This window comes from Mauremys mutica, chromosome 2 (assembly GCF_020497125.1).
Source record: "Mauremys mutica isolate MM-2020 ecotype Southern chromosome 2, ASM2049712v1, whole genome shotgun sequence".
In the NCBI taxonomy this organism is placed as follows: domain Eukaryota; kingdom Metazoa; phylum Chordata; order Testudines; family Geoemydidae; genus Mauremys; species Mauremys mutica.
In genome coordinates, this window is record NC_059073.1 from 83,565,073 (window position 1) to 83,587,606 (window position 22,534).

General features: G+C 44.4%; 1 protein-coding gene across 1 annotated transcript in view; it reads right to left on the reverse strand.

Annotated features, from left to right (window-relative positions):
* The window catches only part of LAMA3 (laminin subunit alpha 3), a 178,186-nt gene extending 170,438 nt beyond the window's left edge, over positions 1-7,748 (reverse strand). Inside the window, exon 1 of the mRNA XM_045004766.1 lies at positions 7,409-7,748. Coding sequence (XP_044860701.1) covers positions 7,409-7,723 — 315 coding nt within the window. The 5' untranslated portion in view covers positions 7,724-7,748. The remainder of the gene's footprint in view (positions 1-7,408) is intronic.
* Positions 7,749-22,534: the final 14,786 nt, after the last annotated feature.

A 22,534-nucleotide genomic window follows, 5' to 3' on the forward strand; every position in this document is an offset into this window, starting at 1 on the left:
TTCTGCGGGTGATCTGCCAGTCCCGCGCGTTCGTTGTACCCGCCGCCAAATTGCCGCTGAAACCACGGGATCGGCAGACCTCCCACAGAAACACCGCCGAAGGCTGCCTGACTGCCGCACTCACAGCAACCAGCAGGCCATCCCCCGCGGCTTGCCGCCCCAGGCACGCACTTGCTGCGCTGGTGCCTGGAGCCACCCCTGGCTGTCCCCACCGCAAGTGTTGGCTCTGCAGCTCCCACTGGCCGCAAACCATGGTCAATGGGAGCTGCGGGGGCGGCGCCTTCGGGCAGAGACAGCATGCAGAGCCGCCTGTTGTGCCTCTGCCTAGGAGCAGCCGGGACAGGTCACCACTTGCGGGGAGCCACCTGAGGTGAGCGCCCCCCGGATCCAGCACCCCAAGCCTCCTCCTGCACCCAGACACTCTCTCAGAGCCCGTGCTCCGCATCCCCTCCCACACCCCAATGACCTGCCAGCCCCGTGCCAACCGGACTATAGACCGGACTTTCAATGAAGATCAGAAATGCCCATTTATAGAGCTTACCAGTTGGTGAAGTGCCGGATAAAACAGCTTTTACTGTACTAACATACCCATTTTACAGACAGGGAGTGGAGGCACAGAGAATCATAGAATTTAAGGCCACTAGAGACCATCAGATCATCTAGTCTAAACTCCTGTGTATCATAGGTCACCAACACCCACATACTAAATCCAGAGAAAGAGCAGGGCAGATAAAAAAAATCTATGTCTTTTTTAATTTAAAAAAATCAGATATTTAAATTTAAATCAGATTTTTTTTAAATGTAAATATGGGTTTATTTAAAAAAATGAATCTATTTGGAATTAAATTTGAAATTATGACAACCTGTGTTAAGGCTTAAACTCATTATAATCTATTAAAGTCATTTAAATTAAATAAAAAAGTAATATTAAGCAGTACATTTTTGCTGCCAAGTTTTCAAGAAAGTCAGACCACTGAACTGGCATGGAAATCACTGCCTAAGCATCTGGAACCAGAGTCTGTTGAAGTACTAACCCTTCCTAAGATCAGTGAATCTCAGAGACAGATTCCTCTGCCATACTTTGGCCTAGAGTACACTGTTACTAACACAGGTTCAGTTCCACCACTGTTAACATTTGGCAGACCTAGTCTAGACTGGTCAGCGGCTAGTACCAGCATTTTAAGAACTGTTTTAATTAGTTTTCCTTTGCACAAGATTAGATAGCATAGTATGCAAAACACTGGCAGCAGCTGGCCTATAGCAGAGTTCTTAATGTTGCTAACAATGAGGCTTGGTCTGCACTAGCAACTTATGTTGGAGTTTAACTAAGTCCTTCAGGGGTGTGGGAAATCCACAAGTGCCATTCTACCAACTTAACTCCCAGTATAGACAGTGCTATGGCGACAGGACAGCTTCTCCCATCAATACAGCTACTGCCTCTCGGGGAGGCGGAATACCTATGCTGAAGCTCTCCTGTCAGCATAGATAGCATCTTCACTGAAGTGCTATAGCATTGCTATAGACAAGTGTAGACAAGCCCTGAAAAAGGTGAACTGGCATTAACAAAAGTGGGAAAAGTTGCAAAAACTGGCATAAACAAGGCCTAAAGTGGACATTAGCTTATACTCAAAATTTCCTTCAAGTTCTGTCCATGTCAGGTTGTGTAATATGTTTTGGTGCTGAATCATGGACTTTTGACAAAATGCACCCCAAGAAAAACCAAAGAACATGCAAATCTGGAGAAATGCCTTTTAAGACAATTAAAGCATTTATTTATGGAGGCTGCCAGCCCTTTAAATACATAATTAAAACCAATTTCTGGAAATCCTCTGTCTCTCTCTGATAATATATAAAGCCTATTGTACTATAAAGGAATAATAATGAATACTCTTTAGAAAATCTAATTGGCTTCTAATTTAACTGCTAGTGGAGTTAACAAAGCTATATTTTTCCTTAATAAAACTATATTCTACTATCCAAATACTCTTAAATAGTTAAAATTAGTAAAGTCAGTTTCCAAGGGTCTCTCTCTCCCCATCACATTCTATTCCAGTAATGTTATTTTTTATCTACCCTATCCACTGATGATAGCAAAGTGAGAGCAAAAGTGGAGACAGGACACTAGTGCATGTTCACCAGTGTTTTTACCACCATATCATCTAGACCTACTCTATTCAGGTATAATTGAAACAGTGGTAAAAACACCAGTGTCATCATGTCTACTCTTTTGCCTTCACCTTTGCTACCACAGGTGAAGCTGCCCTGGTGCTGGTGCAATGGCTGGAGATTTCCTGAAGAAGTCTACTGTAGACACAACCTAAGGCACCTGTTGTGATATCGAAGGGTTGTGAACATGTATAGGGTCACGGTATAGGTAGAGATTATAATAAAGGCAGCCCTTTAGCCTTGTTTATACCAGAACATTCTGTTTCTGCTATCAGCAAAGGGTGCAGCAACACAGTGCAACAACTGGTTAGCACTTGTGATACAAGGCTAAGTTTGTCACTATTTCAAGAAGACTTCATCCAAGATTTAATGTAGTGTTGAAAATGATTTGGTCCTGTCTACACTAGCATTTAAACCATTGTCAACATCAGTGCAGCTGCAGCTGCCCCACTTTCTGACAAGTATTGAACAAGTATAGCATACAATATAGACTTCACAAGAAATGGAGTCTGAGTTTGTGTCAGTCAATACTGTATTTGTCAGCCTGGGTCAGGGATTAACTCTTAAGAATGTCAAGGATCATTTAGAAAAAAGGCTTGGGCAAATCATACACAGGCTGATGAACTATCCAGGGATTATGTGATAACATGATGCTCCTCCAATCATGCTAAAACCGGGTTTGGTTTTACTTATGTACAAAGGACCAAGTTAAACCAGGGTGCTACTGTAAACTCAGGCTGTGCATTAGTGAGGTTTGCCAGCATAGACACAACTTGTCATATACTGCACTAAGGGTCAGTGATACCATTTTCTATCACAGCCAGAAAGAAGCATGTGTAATAGTGACCAGAGCATGGTTTTATAACAATATTGAAGCATGAGTCTTTAAAAGAAATCCATGTCCACACTGGTCATGCTAGAATTATGCAGCAACAGCCTTGTTTTAACACAGTTCTTGCTAGTGTAGTTTCAGCATTTTAAACTACACTCCCGTGATAGCCTTAAAGTAAAGATGAGAGTGAACAGAAAACTGAATTAGGAATATAAAATGCATGTGTTGGGAGATGGGTTATTGTAAAGAAACTGCAGCACTTGAAGATCTGAACTCAAGATTTAATAATTTTCCCAATACATAATTCAAAGAATGATCCTGCAACAGCTGGAGTTTCAGTTATGTAAAGTACATTCCACATACCTGCCAACAAAACAGAGAGCGAGAAATGAAAGAAAATAAATTGTTAGACAAACCATTCTCCCTTGTTTCCCACTGGCAATATCTACAGGCATTCCACACTGAAGCCTGTCTGGTAGACTGCACATGTCTAAATTTCAAGGTACTGAGCCTCAAGACATTGTTTGATTTTGGCTTGAATTCATCACCAGGGCAGGTGTGCATTTGCTAGTGATTTAATTATCCTTGTCTCCTGCAGTTCTCCCAAGTGTGCAGAATGCAGTTTCAGTTTTCAAACTGAGATCACCAACAAGCAATCTATGGAAGTATGCCAACGTACACAATTTACACCCAGTGAAGATAAAGGTCCTATCTACACAACAGAAAAGAACCTCATTGCAGGTCTTGGTTACATCATAATAATATCTGACAGTTATGTGCCCCACAGCAGACCAGATATGCTACCAAATGCTAATTCATATCTGCGCACTACTACTATCAGCCAGTCCCAGACACGCCATTTATCCATCATTTTGAATCATTGAAATGCACAGCATTGCACTGAATCTGTTCACTGAAAATCATCCTAATTTAGTGAATGGCCAATTTACCAATATGCTGATTAAGGGAAACAGACTGTATGCTATACTGTGGGTTGGACAGTGCCTTACAGGCTCAGCCCATATCAGGTAGCTGAGTTGTGTGGAGGGGCCTCACTGCAGTGGAAACCCTAGGAGGAATGGTGGATGACTCACGCTGAATTCTTCCTGTAGCTCCCTGGGAGCGCAAACTCCAGTAAACAGTATGCCATGCATTGAAAGTGTACACTAAGGGTGCCAGGTTAGCTCCAGAGAGCAAAGCTGAGGCCATTCTGCTCCTCCTCATCCTCTTTGGGGAGGCTAGTGATGGCACTAGCATAGAGCAGTGACTCCACTCCCCATCCACTTTGTGGTTACCCCATGAACCAGGCATAAGACTAGGAGAAACTGCTTGGACCGTCTCCCCTTGCACTTACAAACTTGAGTAGGGCCAGCCACAATCCAGACCTGGACATACCTCAATAGTAAGGCACAATGGAGGGAGTTAAGTGTACAGTATCACCTTAACTTGGAATTTCTTTGTTATTGTGGTTATGGTCAATATCAGCCTTAACCTTACATAAACCTTACATTCTCTCCCTGTGAGTTTTTTTAATACAGAGTACTATATATAAGTGTGTGTGTGTTTGTTAAAATCTTATGAGATAAGATTTCATAGGAATTTAATGCACTTTTGTCCATTTTTGCAAGTCTTACCACAAAGATAGATTCTCTTCTCTTATTTAAAGTGTATTTGAACTTTAGAGGTGGAGCAGTTTGATAATATGTACACTGTGCTCTTATCACATTTTCTGTGGCTGGATTTCCCTGGCCTTTTGAAAGAATTTCCAACCCCTCTTGAATCACAACAACTGCTGGTAAACTACAGAAGTATTCATGTTATGTATCTCAATGGAGCTTTGTTGAAACTGGAGAGAGACTCTGCTGTATCCACGTTTATACAAATACTGTAAGAAGCAAAACATGTTTCCTTGAGCCAGGTCTGAGAGATCAGTAATTCTTCCAGGAATTTGGATCAGGCACAAACCACAACTGGCTTCTAACCCAGGACCTGTAAGGTAAATATTTAACAAAGGGAATTCTCCTTCTTTCTATCCTCTCCCTACATACAGTAAAACCTCATTAGTTCACACTTACAAGTGGTATAGTATATAAAAAGACAAAAGACAAGAAAGCAAGGATATTGCATCACGGAATTAACTTTGTTTACTTATTTGATTTTGTTTATTTGTAGTTTATATTTAATGACTTCTAATACTTTATAGAATGTTAGTAGTATGAGATCACACTACACTATTCTGCTATTAAAGCACTGCTGAGAAATAGGGAGAGATTGCTGCATTTTCTGTTCAAATTATGTGGTGTCTGTGTTAACCAAGTATCAAACAGCAAGGTTCAGCTGAATATGTAAGGGAGAAGGGATAGCCTTATGCTTAAAGCACAGAACTAAGAGCGAAGGTATTCCTGCCTGTCACAAACTTCCTCTGTGACCTTGGTCTGGTCACTTAATCTGCATCCCAGTTTTCCCATCTGTAAAACAGAATGTTGTGCAGTTTGTTAGTATTGGTAAAGCACTTTGATATTTTCTGATGAAAGGCATTATAGAAATACAAAGTCAATTGAGAACAGATTATAGTGTGATATGGAAGAAAGGCACTATCAGCATTTGTTGAGGATAGCACATTCCTCTTGATCTTTCCCCTGAAAAAACTATGGAGAGAAACTCCCCCCCGAAACAGGAATGATTCTTGAAATAAAACTGACACAACACAACCCCTTTTTCAAGTTCCTGTAAAAATGACTTGCCTAGTCCTTCTATCAATTGTAGTCACAAGTTTGACCCCATAATTCTGTAACAACCTATTTTAAATCCTATTTTGACCCTCTTCTAACTCTCTCCCTCACTCCTACCCCAAAACAAATTCCTTTGAAAGTCCTAAAGAATGTTTGTCAAACTATCCCCAACATCTCCCCTGTAGTAATGTACTGCCAGAGCTGATACTGCATGTCCATTGCATTGGATCAGTGGTTAATGTTACTTTTTACTCACCTTCCTGACAGACAAGTTCACACAAGTTTCTGCCAAACCACCTGGAGAAAGTGTATTTCTATCAACCCATCCCTGGGAATTTTGCTTTTTTTTTTTCTCTTTGTGGCAGTCATAAGGTGCACCTAGGTCTCATGACCAGATAGGTCAGATCAGCATCTGCAGCTTTATCATTATCCTTTCCTACCACCCCTCCCCTCACACTCTCTTCTCAGAGAGAACAACACCCTCCCCCAACTCCCACAGGAATCTCTGGCATCATCCCACAAGCAGCTTAAGGGGTACATTATGAGGCTCAGGATTCAGTACTTGTAAAAACCGGGACACGTGTTGGGTCTTCTTAATACAACTTTAAAAGGCATTTCCCCCTCCACAGCCTAGAGGGCCCTTTCCTGATGCAGCAGTTATTAGTATACACCTCTGCCAGCACTGAAGAATTGGGGATGGGAACAAGCATAAAAGCCGTAAGGCATCTGATCTACTCTGCCCAACCCTTCAGTGCTTGGGAGAGATTGGGAGAGCAAGGCGATCCTGCACCACACAGCTTTCCAGGCAGGTGGAGTGGAGGGAGATTGCTTTCCAAACTGTATTAAGAAAAACTGAGTAAGTGGGATTGGGCAGCTGGGCTCCTTCCCTGAGCACAGAGGAAATCAGGATCCAGAGGTTATAGCTTCACATCTGTCAGCTCTTCAAACACCAATGCAAGGCTGTAGGGAGGGCTGAGGGAAAACAGGCACAGATACAGGAACATACTTGTGCCCCTCTTCTCCTGCTCCCTATATTTTTTCCTACAAACAGTAATGAGATCACTGGATCCTGGCTTGTCTTCCTGCCCCACAATATAACCCAAGCCACTTAAAAATATTCAGGGAAACATGGCTTAAAGTAACCGCCACCATCAGTTGCTTACTGGGGACTAGTCTTTAACTAGAGGTCAAACAAAATTATACTGCAAGCTTTGGGGAGACTACAAAGCGCTCCCTGAGGGCAGAGGCTGTGCAGGCAAGGTGCGGTCCTGAGTTCAAGTTGCACCTCTTGTCTATTACCTAAAGACGGGCCCGCACACCACCACACCCAAACACGCCCAGACTTTGGGGGAGCTGAGATTCCGATGGGCACTTTGCCAGGCGGGCCCATCCAGGCTTTTAAGCCTAAACTAACCTGGCCCTTCTGGAGCTCAACCCCCAACCGCTCCCCCTCCCCACGCAAAATCTCTCCGGAGTGGGGTAGGGGGAATCGCGCCGCGCGGGCCACCGGCCGGGCAATGAAAGGCGGGGAGGAATGAGACTGAGCCCAGCGCTGCCTCCGGTGCGCACCTGTCCCGCTTCTCCAGGGCGGGCAGCCCGTGCGCCATGCCCCGGAGGCCCCTAGCCCGTGCTAACCCGCGCCCCGGCCGGGGATCCCCGCCGCAGCCAGGGGAGGTACCTGGATGGTGTGCCCCGCGGGGGCGGCGGCCGGGCCTCCCACCAGCTTGCAGTACAGCTCCAGCCGGGGCCTCCCGCCGCCGCCGCCGCTCTCCTGCCCGCAGGTGGCCGTCGCCCGGATGCTGGCTGTCTCGGCCAGGTTGAAATAGGGCGGATGGAGGCTGAGCCCGGGCGCCCCGGAGTCGGGCGGCCCCACCTGGGCGGCCCCGGGGCGCAGGGTGAGGAAGGGGGACAAGACCACGAGGAAGAGCCCGGCGCCCGGCGCCAGCGGTGAGGGAGCGGCGCGGCTCCCCTGCGGCGCCGCCGCCGCTGCCATGCTCCGCGGGGTCCCCTGGCGCTGCCGGGGCGCACGCGGCGGGGGCAGCCGGAGGTGAGAGGCTCCGTGCGCTCTGCCTGTGCCGCTGCTGTGCGCACGGCAGCCCGTCCCGAGGCGCCGGGGAGAGAACACCCCCCCTGGTGCACAGAGCGAGACACGCAGGGCAGCGCACGCAGGAGGGCTTCTGGCTTGGAGTGAGACATGCAGGAAATATTTGGGTCCTGAGGGCTACGATGTGGGGCAGCCCTCTTCTGCTGGACCGACAAATAGTGGCTGATAACCAGAGCCGGGCCCAGTGGAGGAATCTGGCTCCCAATCCACAGAGCGCTTGAGAGAGGAGGGGAGGGGGGTTCTGATTGGGTCCATTATAGCAGCGGGTTTCAAAGTTTTTTTCTGGCGACCCAGTTGAAGAAAATTGTTGATGCCTGTGACCCAACTGAGCTGGGGATGAGGGGTTTGGGGCAGGGGCAGCTCTAGGCATTTTGCCGCCCCAAGCACAGCAGGCAGGTTGCCTTCGGCAGCTTCCCTGCAGGAGGTCCCTGGTCCTGCGGATTCGGCGGCAGCCTGCGGGAGGTCCCCCGAAGCCGCGGGACCAGCGGACCCTCCGCAGGCATGCTGCTGAAGGCAACCTGCCTGCCGCCCTCCGGGCGACCGGCAGAGAGCCCCCCGTTGCTTGCCGCCCCAGGCACGCGCTTGGCGTGCTGGTGCCTGGAGCCGCCCCTGGTTTGGGGTGTGGGAGGGGCTGGGACAAGGGGTTGTGGTGCAGGAGGTGGTCAGGGCTCTGGGCTGGGGTGCAGGCTCTGGGGTTGGGCTGGGTATGAGCAGTGTGGGGTGCAGGAGGGGGCTCTGGGTTTGGGGGGGCTCAGGGCTGGGGCAGAGAATTGGCATGAGGGAAGGGGTCAGGGCTCTGGGATGAGGGGTTTGGGATTCAGGAAGAGGCTCTGGGTTTGAGGGGGCTCAGGGCTGGGGCAGGGGATTGAGGCACAGGCTTACCTCAGGCAGGTCACAGTCACTGGTGCAGCGGGGGTACTAAGGCAGGCTTCCTGCCTGTCCTGGCACCGCAGGCCGCACTGCACCCCAGAAGCAGCCAGCAGCAGGTCTGGCTCCTAGGCGGAGGCGCATGGCTCTCACCCACAGGCACTGCCCCCCCCCAGCTCCCACTGGCCAGGAACCAGAGCCTCATCCCCCCCACACACCCCTAGGAGGCAGACCTGCTGTAGGCCACTTCTGGGGTGCAACACAGTGTTGGAACAGGTAGGGACTAGCTTGCCTTAGCCAGGCAGCACTGCCAATGGGATTTTTAATGGCCCGGTTGGCAGTGCTGACCAGAGCCACTGCAACTCAGTGCCTTACATTCCGTGACCCAGTATTGGGTCATGACCCGCAGTTTGAAAACCACTGTATTATAGAGGTAGGCCCAAGTCACAAAACTCACAACCAGATCTGTATCCAAATATTAATTTCTGCAAAGTTCATGGGTGTTTGGCTTCACCATTCTTGTTCAGCCCAGTGCAGAGATGGGCCTTGGGTGACCAGATGTCCCAATTTTATATGGACAGTCCCAATATTTGGGGCTTTGTCTTATATAAGTACTTATTACCCTCCACCACCCTCTGTCCCAATTTTTCACACTAGCTGTCTGGTCATCCTGGATGGGCCTGAGTCACAAAGTTCAGATCCAAGTTTCTATTCCTTTTATTCTTTATAAGAAAATAAGAATGGCCATAGTGGGTAGGAACAATGGTCCATCTAGCCAAACATCTTGTCTTCCAACAGTTGCCAATGCCAGATGCTTCAAAGGGAATGAACAGAACAGGGCAATTATCAAGTGATCTGTCCCTGGTCCTCCATCCCAGCTTCTGGCAGTCAATGGTTTAGGGACACCCAAAGCATGGGGTTGCATCCATGACTATCTTGGTTAATAGCCATTGTTGGACCTATCCTCCATGAACTTATCTAATTCTTTTTTTAACTCAGACTTTTGGCCTTCACAACATCTCATGGCAACGAGTTCCACCAGTTGACCTGTGCATTGTGTGAAGAAGTACTTCCTTCTGTTTGTTTTAAACCTGCTGCCTATTAATTTCATTGGGTAACCCCTGGTTTGTGTGTTCGGTGACAGGATAAATAATATTTCCCCATTCACTTTCTCCATACCATTCATGATTTTATATACTGCTGTCATCTAGTCCAGTCCCCTGCACTCAAGGCAGGACTAAGTGTTATCAAGACCAGTGTTTTTCAAACTGCAGGTTGTGACCCAGTACTGGGTCGTGGAACAGAAGGCACTAGGTCGCAGTGGCTCTGATCAGCACCGCTGACTGGGCCATTAAAAGTCCTGTTGGCAGTGCTGCCCGGCTAAGGCAGGCTAGTCCCTACCTGTTCTGACACCACGCTGCGCCCCGGAAGTGGCCAGCAGCAGGTCTGGCTCCTAGGCAGGGGGGCCACGGGGCTCCATGCACTGTCCCCACCGTGAGCACTGGCTCCGCACTCCCGTTGCCCAGGAAGCAGCCAATTGGAGCTGGAGGAGTCAGTGCCTGAAGGCAAGAGACATGCAGAGCCGCCTGTACACCTCTGCCTAGGAGCCAGACCTGCTGCTGGCTGCTTCCAGGATGCAGCATGGTCCATGGCACCAGGACAGGCAGGAATCCTGCCTCTGCACCCCTGCTATATCGCTGACCAGGAGCCGCCGGAGGTAAGCCCATGTCCCAAGTCCACACCCCAACCCTCTTCCCCAGCCCAAAGCCCCCCCCCCAACCTGGAGCCCCCTCCTGCACCCCAAACTCCTCATCTCTGGCCCCACCCAGGAGCCCTGACCCCCTCCTGCACCCCAACCCCCGCCCCAGCCCAGAGCCCCCACCCACACCCTGAACCCCTCATTCTCGGCATCACTCCACAGCCCTCACCCCTGCACCCCAACCCTCTGCCCCAGCCCTGAGCCCCTCCCCCTCCCCAAACCCCTCATCATCAGCTCCATTGGGTCGCAGGCATCAACAATTTTCTTCAACTGGGTTGCCAGAAAAACAAAGTTTGAAAACCACTGATCTAGACCATCCCTGAAAGGTGTTTGTCCAACCAGCTCTTAAAATCCCCAATGATGGAGATTCCACAACTTCCCTAGGCAATTTATTCCAGTGCTTAACTACCCTGACAAGAAGTTTTTCCTAATGTCCAACCTAAACCGCCCTTGCTGCAATTTAAGCCCATTGCTTCTTGTCCTATCCTCAGAGGTTAAGAACAACAATTTTTCTTCCTCCTCCTTGTAACAACCTTTTATGTACTTGAAAACTGTTATGATGTCCCCTCTCCGTCTTCTTTTCTTCAGACTAAACAAACCCAATTTTTTCAATCTTCCATCATAGGTCATGTTTTCTAGACCTTTAATCATATGTGTTGCTCTTCTCTGGACTTTCTCCAATTTCTCCACATATTCCAGAAATGTGGCACCCAGAACTGGACACAATACTCCAGTTGAAGCCTAATCAGCGTAGAGTAGAGCAGAAGAATTATTTCTCGTGTCTTGCTTACAATACTCCTGTTAATATATCCCAGAATTATGTTTGCTTTTTTTGCAACAGCGTTGCACTGTTGACTCATATTTAGATTGTGATCCACTATGACCCCCAGATCCCTTTCCACAGTACTCCTTCCTAGGCGGTCATTTCCCATGTTGTATGTGTGCAGCTGATTGTTCCTTCCTAAGTGGAGTACTTTGCATTTGTCCTTGTTGAAATCATCCTATTTACTTCAGACCATTTCTCCAGTTTGTCCACATCATTTTGAAGTTTAATCCTATCCTCCAAAGCACTTGCAACCCCTCCCATCTTGGTATCGTCCGCAAACTTTAGAAGTGTACTCTCTATGCCATTATCTAAATCATTGATGAAGATATTGAACAGAACTGGACCCAGAACTGATCCCTGCGGGACCTCACTCTTTATGCCCTTCCAGCATGACTGTGAACCAAGGATAACTACTCTCTGGGAACAATTTTCCAACCAGTTATGCACCCACCTTATTGTAGCTCCATCTAGGTTGTATTTCCCTAGTTTGTTTATGAGAAGGTCATGTGAGACAGTATCAAAAGCCTTACTAAAGTCAAGATATACCACATCTACCACTTCCCCCCATCTACTTGGCTTGTTACCCTGTCAAAGAAAGCTATCAGGTTGGTTTGACATGCTTTGTTCTTGACAAATCCATGCTGACTGTTATTTATCACCTTATTATCTTCTAGGTGTTTGCAAATTGATTGCTTAATTATTTGCTCCATTATCTTTCTGGGTACAGAAGTTAAGCTGAGTGGTCTGTAATTCCCCAGGTTGTCCTTATTTCCCTTTTTATATATGGGCACTATATTTGCCCTTTTCCAGTCTTCTGGAATATCACCTGTCTTCCATGACTTTTCAAAGATAATTGCTAATGGCTCAGATATCTCCTCAGTCAGCTCCTTGAGTATTCTAGGATTCATTTCATCAGACCCTGGTGATCTGAAGACATCTAACTTAGGTCTAAGTAATTTTTGACTTGTTCTTTCCCTTATGAATATGTTGAACAGCAGAGGTCTCAGTACGGATCTTTGGGGGACCCTGCTATTTCCCTCTTTTCTATTGTGAAAACTGATAATTTATTCCTACCCTTTGTTTCCTATCTTTTAACCAGTTACTGATCTATGAGAGGGCCTTCCCTCTTATCCCATGATTGCTTTGCTTAAGCCTTTTGTTAGGGACCTCGTCAAAGGCTTTCTGATATGTAACTTAATATTTTTATTTTTATGGACCAAGTTCTAACAACTCAATGCACACTGAATAGCACCTTCCTTCAGGATGAGCAGTGCCACTGAAAATAGTGGGGACACTTGTAGAGGAAGGTCTGCTCCACAAGTAAGGGTATCAAAAATCTATTTATTAAATGTATACCACAAAACATGGAGGTTCAAGCTTATTCATAGTGCAGATCATATCTTAATAGAGATTGTCTCATGGACATACACCAGTCCCATGCATGATCCCCCCAGACTTGCTTCCTTGTACAATCCACAATTACAGGGACCACCTAGCACACCAGTACTCTTGTCTTCTCCATTCCCTGAGGGCTCTGCAGATTCTGCCATCACAGAGCACACGAGGGTGCAAAGCACATGAGGGTGCAAAGTCTCCCTATACAGGTTCCTTGCAGGTTGTTCCTGCTCATCCCTCATCCAGCAGACATGATTCCCCTGCTTTTCTGATCTTGTTTTGAGCATGGTTGGGGCATGGTTTGAGTAACACTGAAGTTTTTCAAGGGAGCTAAAAAAACATATCATTATAAAAGGCTCCACCACATTAGTAAAATTTCCATGCTGTATTTAATTCCAATTTAATTTCCTTCTCTTTCTCACACAATCAGTGCTCATTTTACAAATAACATTTGCAGGAGTCTAGCACAACCCTATGCTTAACCTGTGATGTGTACATACTAAGAATACTTCAATAGTGATTCAAGAGGAGTTAAGTATTTCATAACTTTATGAGGGCTTTGCTACATGCTGTGCAGCACTTTCCAGGGGTATCCTCAGTACCAAGCATCAGCCAACTGCCAATAATTTTAGCTGCATATGAACAGCGCCACTCACGTGTGCCTTGGTCTTGTGCCATTGTAGCTGTTAGCACTAATGATGTCCAAATCCCATCCATGGGAAAGCACTTTCATCTTTAGCACAGAAAAAGTTATCATTCATTAATGTAGGACATCATGGGTTTAAATACAACAAAATCTTATTTTCTTCTATCCACTGATAATGACAATTTCTAGAGGAGCGATAGACCTCAGTGATAGAGGAGCCAAATTAGCGATCAGCATTACCCAAAAGAGCCACAGTAGTGTAAATTCATTGTTTCATTTACTATATATATATAATTCTCACAGCAAAATGACTGACCAAATATTCTACAATTGGTCAATAATAGTAAAAGCATCCTGATTGGTTAATAGCTTAGATACGCTCATAATTAAATCACCATTTTTTAATATCGTGTGCTGCAAAGAACTACAGGAGACTCATTAAAGAGCCACTTGTGGCTCCTGAGCTTCAGTCTGAGTAACACTGTTCTAGAGCAATTTACAGGTTTCTTAGACCCTAAAGAAAGAGGAGGTATTTTGTGTCATTGCTTCATCATGTACCAGCTCCTGTGAGACTACATGTAGTCCAACAGTATTAGAGGTCTGAATCACAAAAGCCATAGGAATATCAAATATTATTGACATTTCTTTGTTCAAATGCTCCATCAAAGGAGACACTACCACCAAATTCTCTCAGAGGAGAGATATTATATTATCTTAAAGAGCATCAAATGGTCTTTTCAACTCATTTGTTGCTGGCGTTAGGAGGCTTGGCTTGTACCCACTAATACAAATAGAAATCTAAAAGTATAGGACCTTGGTGGCCTTAACATGCATAGCCACCACCTAACAACAGCATTCTACTGTAGTTGCCTTGTATCAGTTCACATCCTGAGTTGGGAGGTGGCGGTGAAAGCGTGGAGCCAAGAAGTAAATACAAATTAAAAACTGAAATTAATCAAATCTGGACTGAGCTTGTACTTGGTGAAAAGTAGATGCTTGGGGCTTCCATGGAACCCCACCACAAAGTTATTGAGAAGGATGTAAAGTGACAAGACCACAAAGAAACACCTAATCAAGAGAATTACATAATCATTACAAACTCTTTTTGATACTGTGGGCTGGGTGCTTTATCTATCAGTTTTTTGTAAGATGTTGTCCCTGTACTTCGTCTGGCATACAAGGAAATAGTTTCTCCCTTTAACTGAAAAGTGTGTTTGCCTACCGTGATCTTCTGCATAAACATTTTGGAGGCATTCATATACTTTTTAGCTTTTAGGGTAACTTGCAGACTCCTACAAATGTGATTCCAGTGATAGGTTTGTTGATTTTAAAGAAAAAAGGCTCTTTCATGTCAGAATCTGAAATTGTTGCAAACAGACGCTAAAGAAATATGTGACGCACTGTTATCTTCTTTAAGATGACTAAGGGAGTAAACCTGCACTGGTAGCTCCTGCAGAAATACAGTAGAAGCCCCATGCTGCCTTGAAGCGACCTGAACTCAGAACTGTAAGCCACTGCAGAAGAGACAGTGGAGCATCAGTTTATGGGTTGAGGAGGGAACCTCCTGACCCTTTTCTAGTGGCATGTATTGTGGGCTGATAGCCACGCCTACACTATGTCTCTGGAGAGGCAGGGATGTGGTAGGAAGTGACCCAGGGAATAGGCTGGGTGGTACTCTTGTCCAGGTTGCACACCTGAACTGCCTGCCCATGGCCTTGGGTTGAAACCTGGTAGAGCAGGAGGATCTGGGTTCCCCTACTGCCAACCCCTGCATCTGAGCCACTAAGTGCCACTGCTAACCCTGGATTTAGGCCACTTTTTGCTATTGCTAACCAGTGCTCTGGCCACTACAGGATGTGGTTTAGGGAGATGGTCCCCCATCTCAGGGAGTCAGCATGCATGAGAGTACTTCTCTGAGCAGAAAACACCCTCTTCTCTCCATCCCAATCACTCTGCCCTTCCTTTTCCTTCTCCACCTCTCCTCAGAGCCATTAGGAGCTGGCATCACTTGAATCTTCCTGGCCACCAGGATTAAGTCTGTAACACACCTAGGTGCACTTATATCCATCAAACACTTTGTTGAATGAGTTTAAGCAATTTTGTGCCTTGTACATGCACACGAGAATTTGTTGCTTGGTTCTTATTTGGCTTGAGTATAGATAATCCTTAGTGATGACATTATTTTATATTTTAAATATATTAAACAAATGTAAGATTGTAACTGAAAATGTTGGTTTCAAAGTAATTAAATTGGTGTATTTTAGTTTAATTTTGTTTCCAGTGTATATTAAATTATATAAATATTTATTTATTTAATTTAGGGTAAAGAAACTATGTCATCTTGTGCTGGCATCGCATAAGATGGGTTTGTCATGTTTAGAGCACAGCTAGGAAACCTCAAGTGAAAATCAGAGTTCATCAAGAAGTGGTCTTGGTGAGTAATTTCATACTTAGTTCTTATATAATATTTTTCATCCATAAATCTCAAAGCACTTTGCCCCAGTTTTAACAGATGGGGAAATTGAGCCATAGAGAAGTTAAGCCAGTTATCATAAGTCTCATAGCAAATGAGTGAAAGAGCTAGGAACAGAATCCCTGACTCCTAGACTACTGTCCTAGCCATTGTACTTCATTGCCTCTCTCAGTAATGAACCAATGCATGAGTAAGTAACTAGAACAGAGCTTCTCAAACTGTGGTCCGTCTACCACCAGTGGTCCTTGAGCTCCATTCAGCTGGTCTGCAGATAGTTCCCTCTAAGGTGTGTGCCTGGGCGACCGCACACGAGAGAATGAAGGGCCACCCACCTAATTAGTGGAGCCACGCAGATGGCATTATGGGGAATAGGAGATAGGTGGGAGGGGGCAGTGGGGTGAGAAGAGGGAGTGGGGGGAATTTGGGACATTTAGGGCTGTGGTGGCCAGAGAAAGAGGCGACTTTCCCTAGCTCCAGGGCTGCGGCTGCTGGGGTGAGATGGCACTCCTTCCCAGCCCCAGCTTGGGGGCTGCCATGGCACGGGAGAGAGGGAGAGACCCCCCTCTTTCCAAGCCCCAGCTCAGGGGCAGCCACAGCGCGGGAGAGAGGGCACATCCATTGCATTAGAAAGGTAAGACTACTGCTATTAAAATATGAGTTGTGTGCTTTTATTTGTAGAACAAAAAACGTTAATTATTATTAAGGTTTTTTTAATATAGTGCTTTTATCCAAAGTGCTTTACAATAGTACAAACAACATTTGGAAAGATCATTAAGTGGTCCGTCGAGACCTTCAGCAATTTTCAAGTGGTCTGCAAACAAAAACATTTTAGAACCACTGAACTAGAGTCTTTCAGTTGAGATGAATCTGAGTTTCTAACCATTTATGATCAATAATGATCTTATTGCACTGTGTGTGTCCTGGTCAAGTCACATATTTACACTGTGTCCTACCAAAAATTCAATCCTGAAAGGTACTAAATACTTCCTGCAAAGTTCTGAAAACCCTCAGCTTCCACTGAGTTCAAATCAGCCTTGAACACTTAGGTGGACTAGAATTTTAATACATGACTTGAAAGAATCAAACCCTAATTGTGTCCTGGAGTTTCATCAAATGAATAAATCATTCTTCATTTCCTGTCCTAAATTGTTGTTATTCAAGCCTTAACTACACATAGACTTGTACTGCTTTAAGTAAAATGGGTGTTCCACCAGTTCGTTACTAGATAAAGTTAAACTGAAATAAACCACTCAAGGTGAAATAAGAGTATCTACACACAGACTTGCACCACCATACCTAAATCTGTTCAAAAACACACCTTTAGTAAACTGGTGCAAACTTGCATATAGAGATGCATTTCAAGGGTGGGAAAAGATAAAGTAAAGCATTTTTTGCTCTGTCTTCTGCGTGAAAGGATCTGTTTTACACTAAGGTGCATGATATCTTGAAATTTCTTGTGAAAATCCTTATCTATCTAAGGTACTTATATGGCCCCCATTAGCACTTCACAATCTTTAATATATTTCTCCTCACAACACCCCTTTGAGGTAAGGGAGTATTGTCATCTCCATTTTAGAGATGAAAGGTTGAGGCACGGAGAGACTAAGTGACTTGCCCAAGGTGATGTCAAAGTCTGTAGCAGAACAGCGAATGGGACCCTGATCTTCAAATTCCAGGATAGCACCCTAACCACTGGACCATCCTTCCTCACCTTATCAATGCAAGAATCTCATCAGACGCCCACTTCTAGAAGAACCAGAACAACAGCTGTGCTAGTCTGGGCAGTTTCTGTTTTCAATTTAATTCAGTTTCACGTGGACCAGATGTTCCCCACCTTTCATTAATGTCGTTTATTAACTCCATTGAGTAAATTATTTCAAATGTAAAGTGCAGATCTGAGGGCAACGTCTGACCACTATAAATTAGAATTTTCCATCTATATTTCATTTGGAAAAGTTATATTTATTCAGGAAAAGAGAAAGCAAGGGAAAGTAAAAGAAAGGAAATGTTCACACTGAATCATCCTACCTCTGATGAATCAATCTGCTATCTCAGCTGTGATACCAGAAGCAGATGCTGACACTCATTACTCATAAGAATAATGTTTTAAAAATTAACTCTTTATTTAATCTTTAACTAATCTTTCTAATCAATCACGCTTTCCCTTGGCATATAAATAAATATGCATGGATGTTTAATAATAGTTAGTTACATGGAATGTAAAAACAAGTTAAATGAGAACAGAATCAGGCGCTCAAAGTTGTATCTCCATCTGGAGTAAGGGGAGAATAGTGGGCTTAATCTTATGATGTGCTTAAATGCTTTGTTGAATATGGATATAGGGTTTCCAATTTTGGTTGGATGTATTCCTGGAGATTTCATCACATGACATAATCTTTAATTCCTGGAGACTCCAGGAAAATCCTGGAGTGTTGGCAACCATTGGAAAGGACTTAATCACCTGCTTAAAAGTTAAAACGGACATTTACAGGCTTTGCTGAATTGAGGCCTTAGGAACATGCTTAGCTTTAAGCATGTGAGCAGTTCCACTGAACTGAAGTCAATGGGACTATGCATATGTTTAAGAGCCAGGGGCATGCACAAGATGGGGCAAGCAGGGGTACACCGCCTTCCCCCAATAATTGTCGGGAGCATAGAACTCCTCCAGCCCGGAGGTAGTGGTAGCAGGGAGAGCAAGCTCTTCCTGGCCCCAGGGCTGCGGGGAGGAGAGCAAGCTCCTGTCAGAGCTGGGGGGAGAATAGGGTGAGTTCTTGCCGGGGCAGGGGGTGGGAACAGAATATGTCCCCCCAAAAGGGCTCAAAGTTAAATTTCTGCACACACTTCTGTTAAGAGCTTTGGTGGATCTGGCCAGAGGGCTCAGTACCTTACAGGATTGATCATATAGGGTAAAATCCTGTCTGCACTGAGTGAATGGGAGTTTTGACGTTGACTTCAATAGGGCCAGCATTTCACTCATAATGGCCACAATGTTTTACTTCAAGAGGCAGTAGTTCCCTGGGATCCCCAAACTATCCCAACTAGAGAGAGGGTCCAAATCAACCCCCAGATATGGCTAGCTACAAACTTTGGTAGTGATGGGGACTGGGTTCACATTCTGCAGCTGGTGTTCATCTCTAATCACGCCACACAGTAGCTAATTTAAGACTCTCTAAACAAATTACACTTGATTGTCCTCTGTGGTGACAGGGGCCTTACTGGAGCTGGGCCCATTTCATTTTAATATGAACATAAATATGGAGACAATAATAATTAGATAGCCTTGAAGGGCCCAATCCTGTTGTCTTTTGACTTGGAGGCAAAGGTCCCACTGGGAAGAGGGTTGGAAGCTAAGTCTCTGGTTGTACTTTTATACCCAAGAGGAATGTTTTATAGCCAGTGTGAAAATACTGGCTCATGTGTACATTTTAATCATGTACTGCTGTACATGAAGAAATGCTATCTTCACACTGGTCAAAGTTCTATATGCTCTTGTAGTTTTTTAGTTTTTTAATGAATTTTCTTCTTATTCTTGGCTTTCCATTTGTTCCCATACCTTTTCTGGGAGCTGTTTAATTGATTTAAAGTTCCAAAACATGAAAGGCTCTTCTCTAAGTATCATGGCCAGGTAGCCCCTGCTCCTTTATCTGGGAAGCACATTTTCATTATGATTGACTCCTGTCCCCTGGCCTGAGTTACCAACCAAACATCTGGGAAAAATAAAATGTTTAATCTCTTGTATTTCACGTCCTGTTTTTTCTCTGGTGCTGCCAATGTTCTCTCTTTGTCATAAAAGTCAGGAAAAGTAGTTATTTATGTACCCCTTGCCATTGCATTCTGAGAATTACCCTGCCACACCATTTCTTCCTAAACAGCCTTTTTTAAACAAACATCCATAATAGTGGTAGTATTAGTTGGCATATGAATTCCACAGAGTTACACACTTAATTCTCCGCAAGATTCTCATATGGTCTGTTGTTTTTTTTAAACTAGGCAGTGTATTTTCTGCCATTTCCGGATTCTGTTTCCAGAAAGCAGCAATTATCAGCATTTTGGTTATTTTCAGCTATTTTGTTTTTGCAAACATAGATTCTGCCTTTATTTTTCTTCATCTTTTGCTTCAGTCTTACTATATAATCAAATTGTCCGGCTTTAAAGAAGAATTTTCTACCTAATGATTTAATGAAGATGGGGGTCAGATTCTCAACTGGTATAAATTGTGAAGACTCCATTGACATCAATAAAGCTATGTCAGTTTATACCAGCTGAGGATCTGGCCCAGAGTGTTTTCCATAAATTCAAACTGATTCCATGCACCATAACATTAAAGCACCATATTAAGATCCATATTTGTTGGGTATGGGCAAACTGGTGAGCTTAGAGAATATTCCTAATGGAAAAGAATGATAACTTTGCTATAAAATTTTTAAACCAACCTATAGATTTCTATAATAGGAATATAACATGCCATTCAAATTCTATAGGATGGTTTAAAAATCTGTAAAAAAAACATTATTTATCAATTAGATGGATTTTTAACATACTTTCTGAAAAACTCTCTTGGTTTCATCTCTATTAAATTTTACAGGCTCTTTCCATGGGGAGTATGATACTGCTAGCTTCTTGGCTCTGCTTGTGATATAGACAAAACACGTGATCTGTATAACTTTTAATTTGAGGCATGTCTCCATGCAGTTATGGCCCTGTGGTTACTTGGCTAGGTTCTACTCTTTTAATAAGTAGATTGCTGGCTTGACTGGCATAGTGTAAAAATGGATAAATTGACCAAAGCTGTGTGAGGAACTAGCCAGTAGCCATAATGTCAAGTTTTGTCATCTGACACACAAGTTTTGACATAATGTGAAGCAGTAGACCTCAGACCATCATCTTGCCATAAGAGGGATGTTTGGGGACAAAATTAATCATTTTTGATTACACACATCATCTATGTCTTTATACATGACTGTACCGAGATATATTCTGTACACATAGACATGCATTCACTCCCTCTCACACGTTCAGTCTCCTGTCACTCATCCATATTCTCATAGACTCATAGACTGTAGGGCCAGACAGGACCATCATGATTTAGTCTGGCCTCCTGCACATTGCAGGTCACAGAACCTCGCCCACCCACTTCTGTAATTGACCCCTAATCTCTGGCTGAGTTACTGAAGTCCTCAAATCATGATTTAAAGACTTGAAGTTACAGAGAATCCACTATTCTGTCATTCCCAGTCTCATGCTCCCTCTTCCTCTTTATAGTGAATGTTAAAAACAATGCGTTTTCTAGTCATTTGCTTTGAGGATTTCCACTCTTGTGATATGACAAAGCTTATCTACCAGTTTAGTTCTACTAGCTAGTGCCGGGAAGCCCATGCAGGCTATATGGAGCCCCACATGTTTCACAGCTATGCTCGGCAGAAGCTCCTGCACTGTCATGGAGTCGGGTTTTGGGGGTTAGCAAGGCATGGCCAGTGGATCCATAGCTACATAATTCTGCCATCCAAAATCCACCACAGTGAGTGGAAAGGCAGAAACCTTATGCCCGCTGTAATGGCTACAAAACCAGTTTCATTGCTGCTATCCAGCCTTGAGAGAAGAGAGTGTTACCACCTCGCTCTTGCAGAATCCCTTGTGCCACATCTGCGTACTCAGGCTTGGCACAGGGACCAGAATTTGGCACAATGTCTTAAAAGAAGTCTATTCTTTCTTTCATAGAGAAAATATGCATAATTTCCATTATTGTGAGTGGTAGTTAAAGACATACATTGTGTAAAGAGCAGTCAGTAGACCCTAACTGAGATACTATTATTCCTAGCTATTATAGCACATATAATACATAAGGTCATATATTGTTCTCAGACTCATGCAATATGTAAGCAGATTGTATCTGTTGTGGGGATTGTGTTGGGGAGGGAGGGGGCAAACACAATAGGTAAGAAAGATGATCATGGTGTAACTTAATTTCAATGTGCCTTTACTTTTCAACAGCCCTGTTGGCCACCAAAACCACAAAATTTATGTTCCCCATGGCTTCCAATTTTAATGTTCATTTTCACAAGCCTTAGTTAGGTTCACCCTGATGAGGAAGCCTATGAACACAATAGCAGGAAGCTCCTTAGTGAAGACTCACAAACTTCAATTAGCTGCTTTGGCTGAGCTGACTGAGGACGGATAAATAGCTAACTTCAGACTGAGTCATAAAATCTACCTATACAGAGAACAAAGGCAAGAGGAAAGGGAAAAGTTGGCAGAAGCATGAAGTTACAGCCTGAACTACAATGTACCAAAGCTGTAAAAATATACATAAGGAAAAATACCAACCTTGGGAGGGGACAGATAAAATATTTTTTAAACAAGCTGTATCTTTATATATGCTAAAATGAGGCATTTAGGAACATATATACTAAGGATGAAATTCACTCAAAAGCTAAGGAGGGAGTGTGGGTGCTTAAAATTGGGGAGTGGGCATTAGTTCCAGATTATTTTCCCAGCTCTGCCATTGATTTATCTTGTGATCTTGGGCTAGTCACTTAACTGCTGTGGCTAAGTCTGTGCTAGCCTTTTCCTACAGATTTGCCGCTTGTGCACTCCCACTGGTACAGTTTCACCAGTGGCAACATCTGTAGATACATACAGAGCACAGCCTCTTTAACCACCATGTTGTCTAACTCTGCTCAGACCAGGTCTAGATGAAAAGGAGGCTAAAACGACAGCTTGTCTGTCTGAATGCT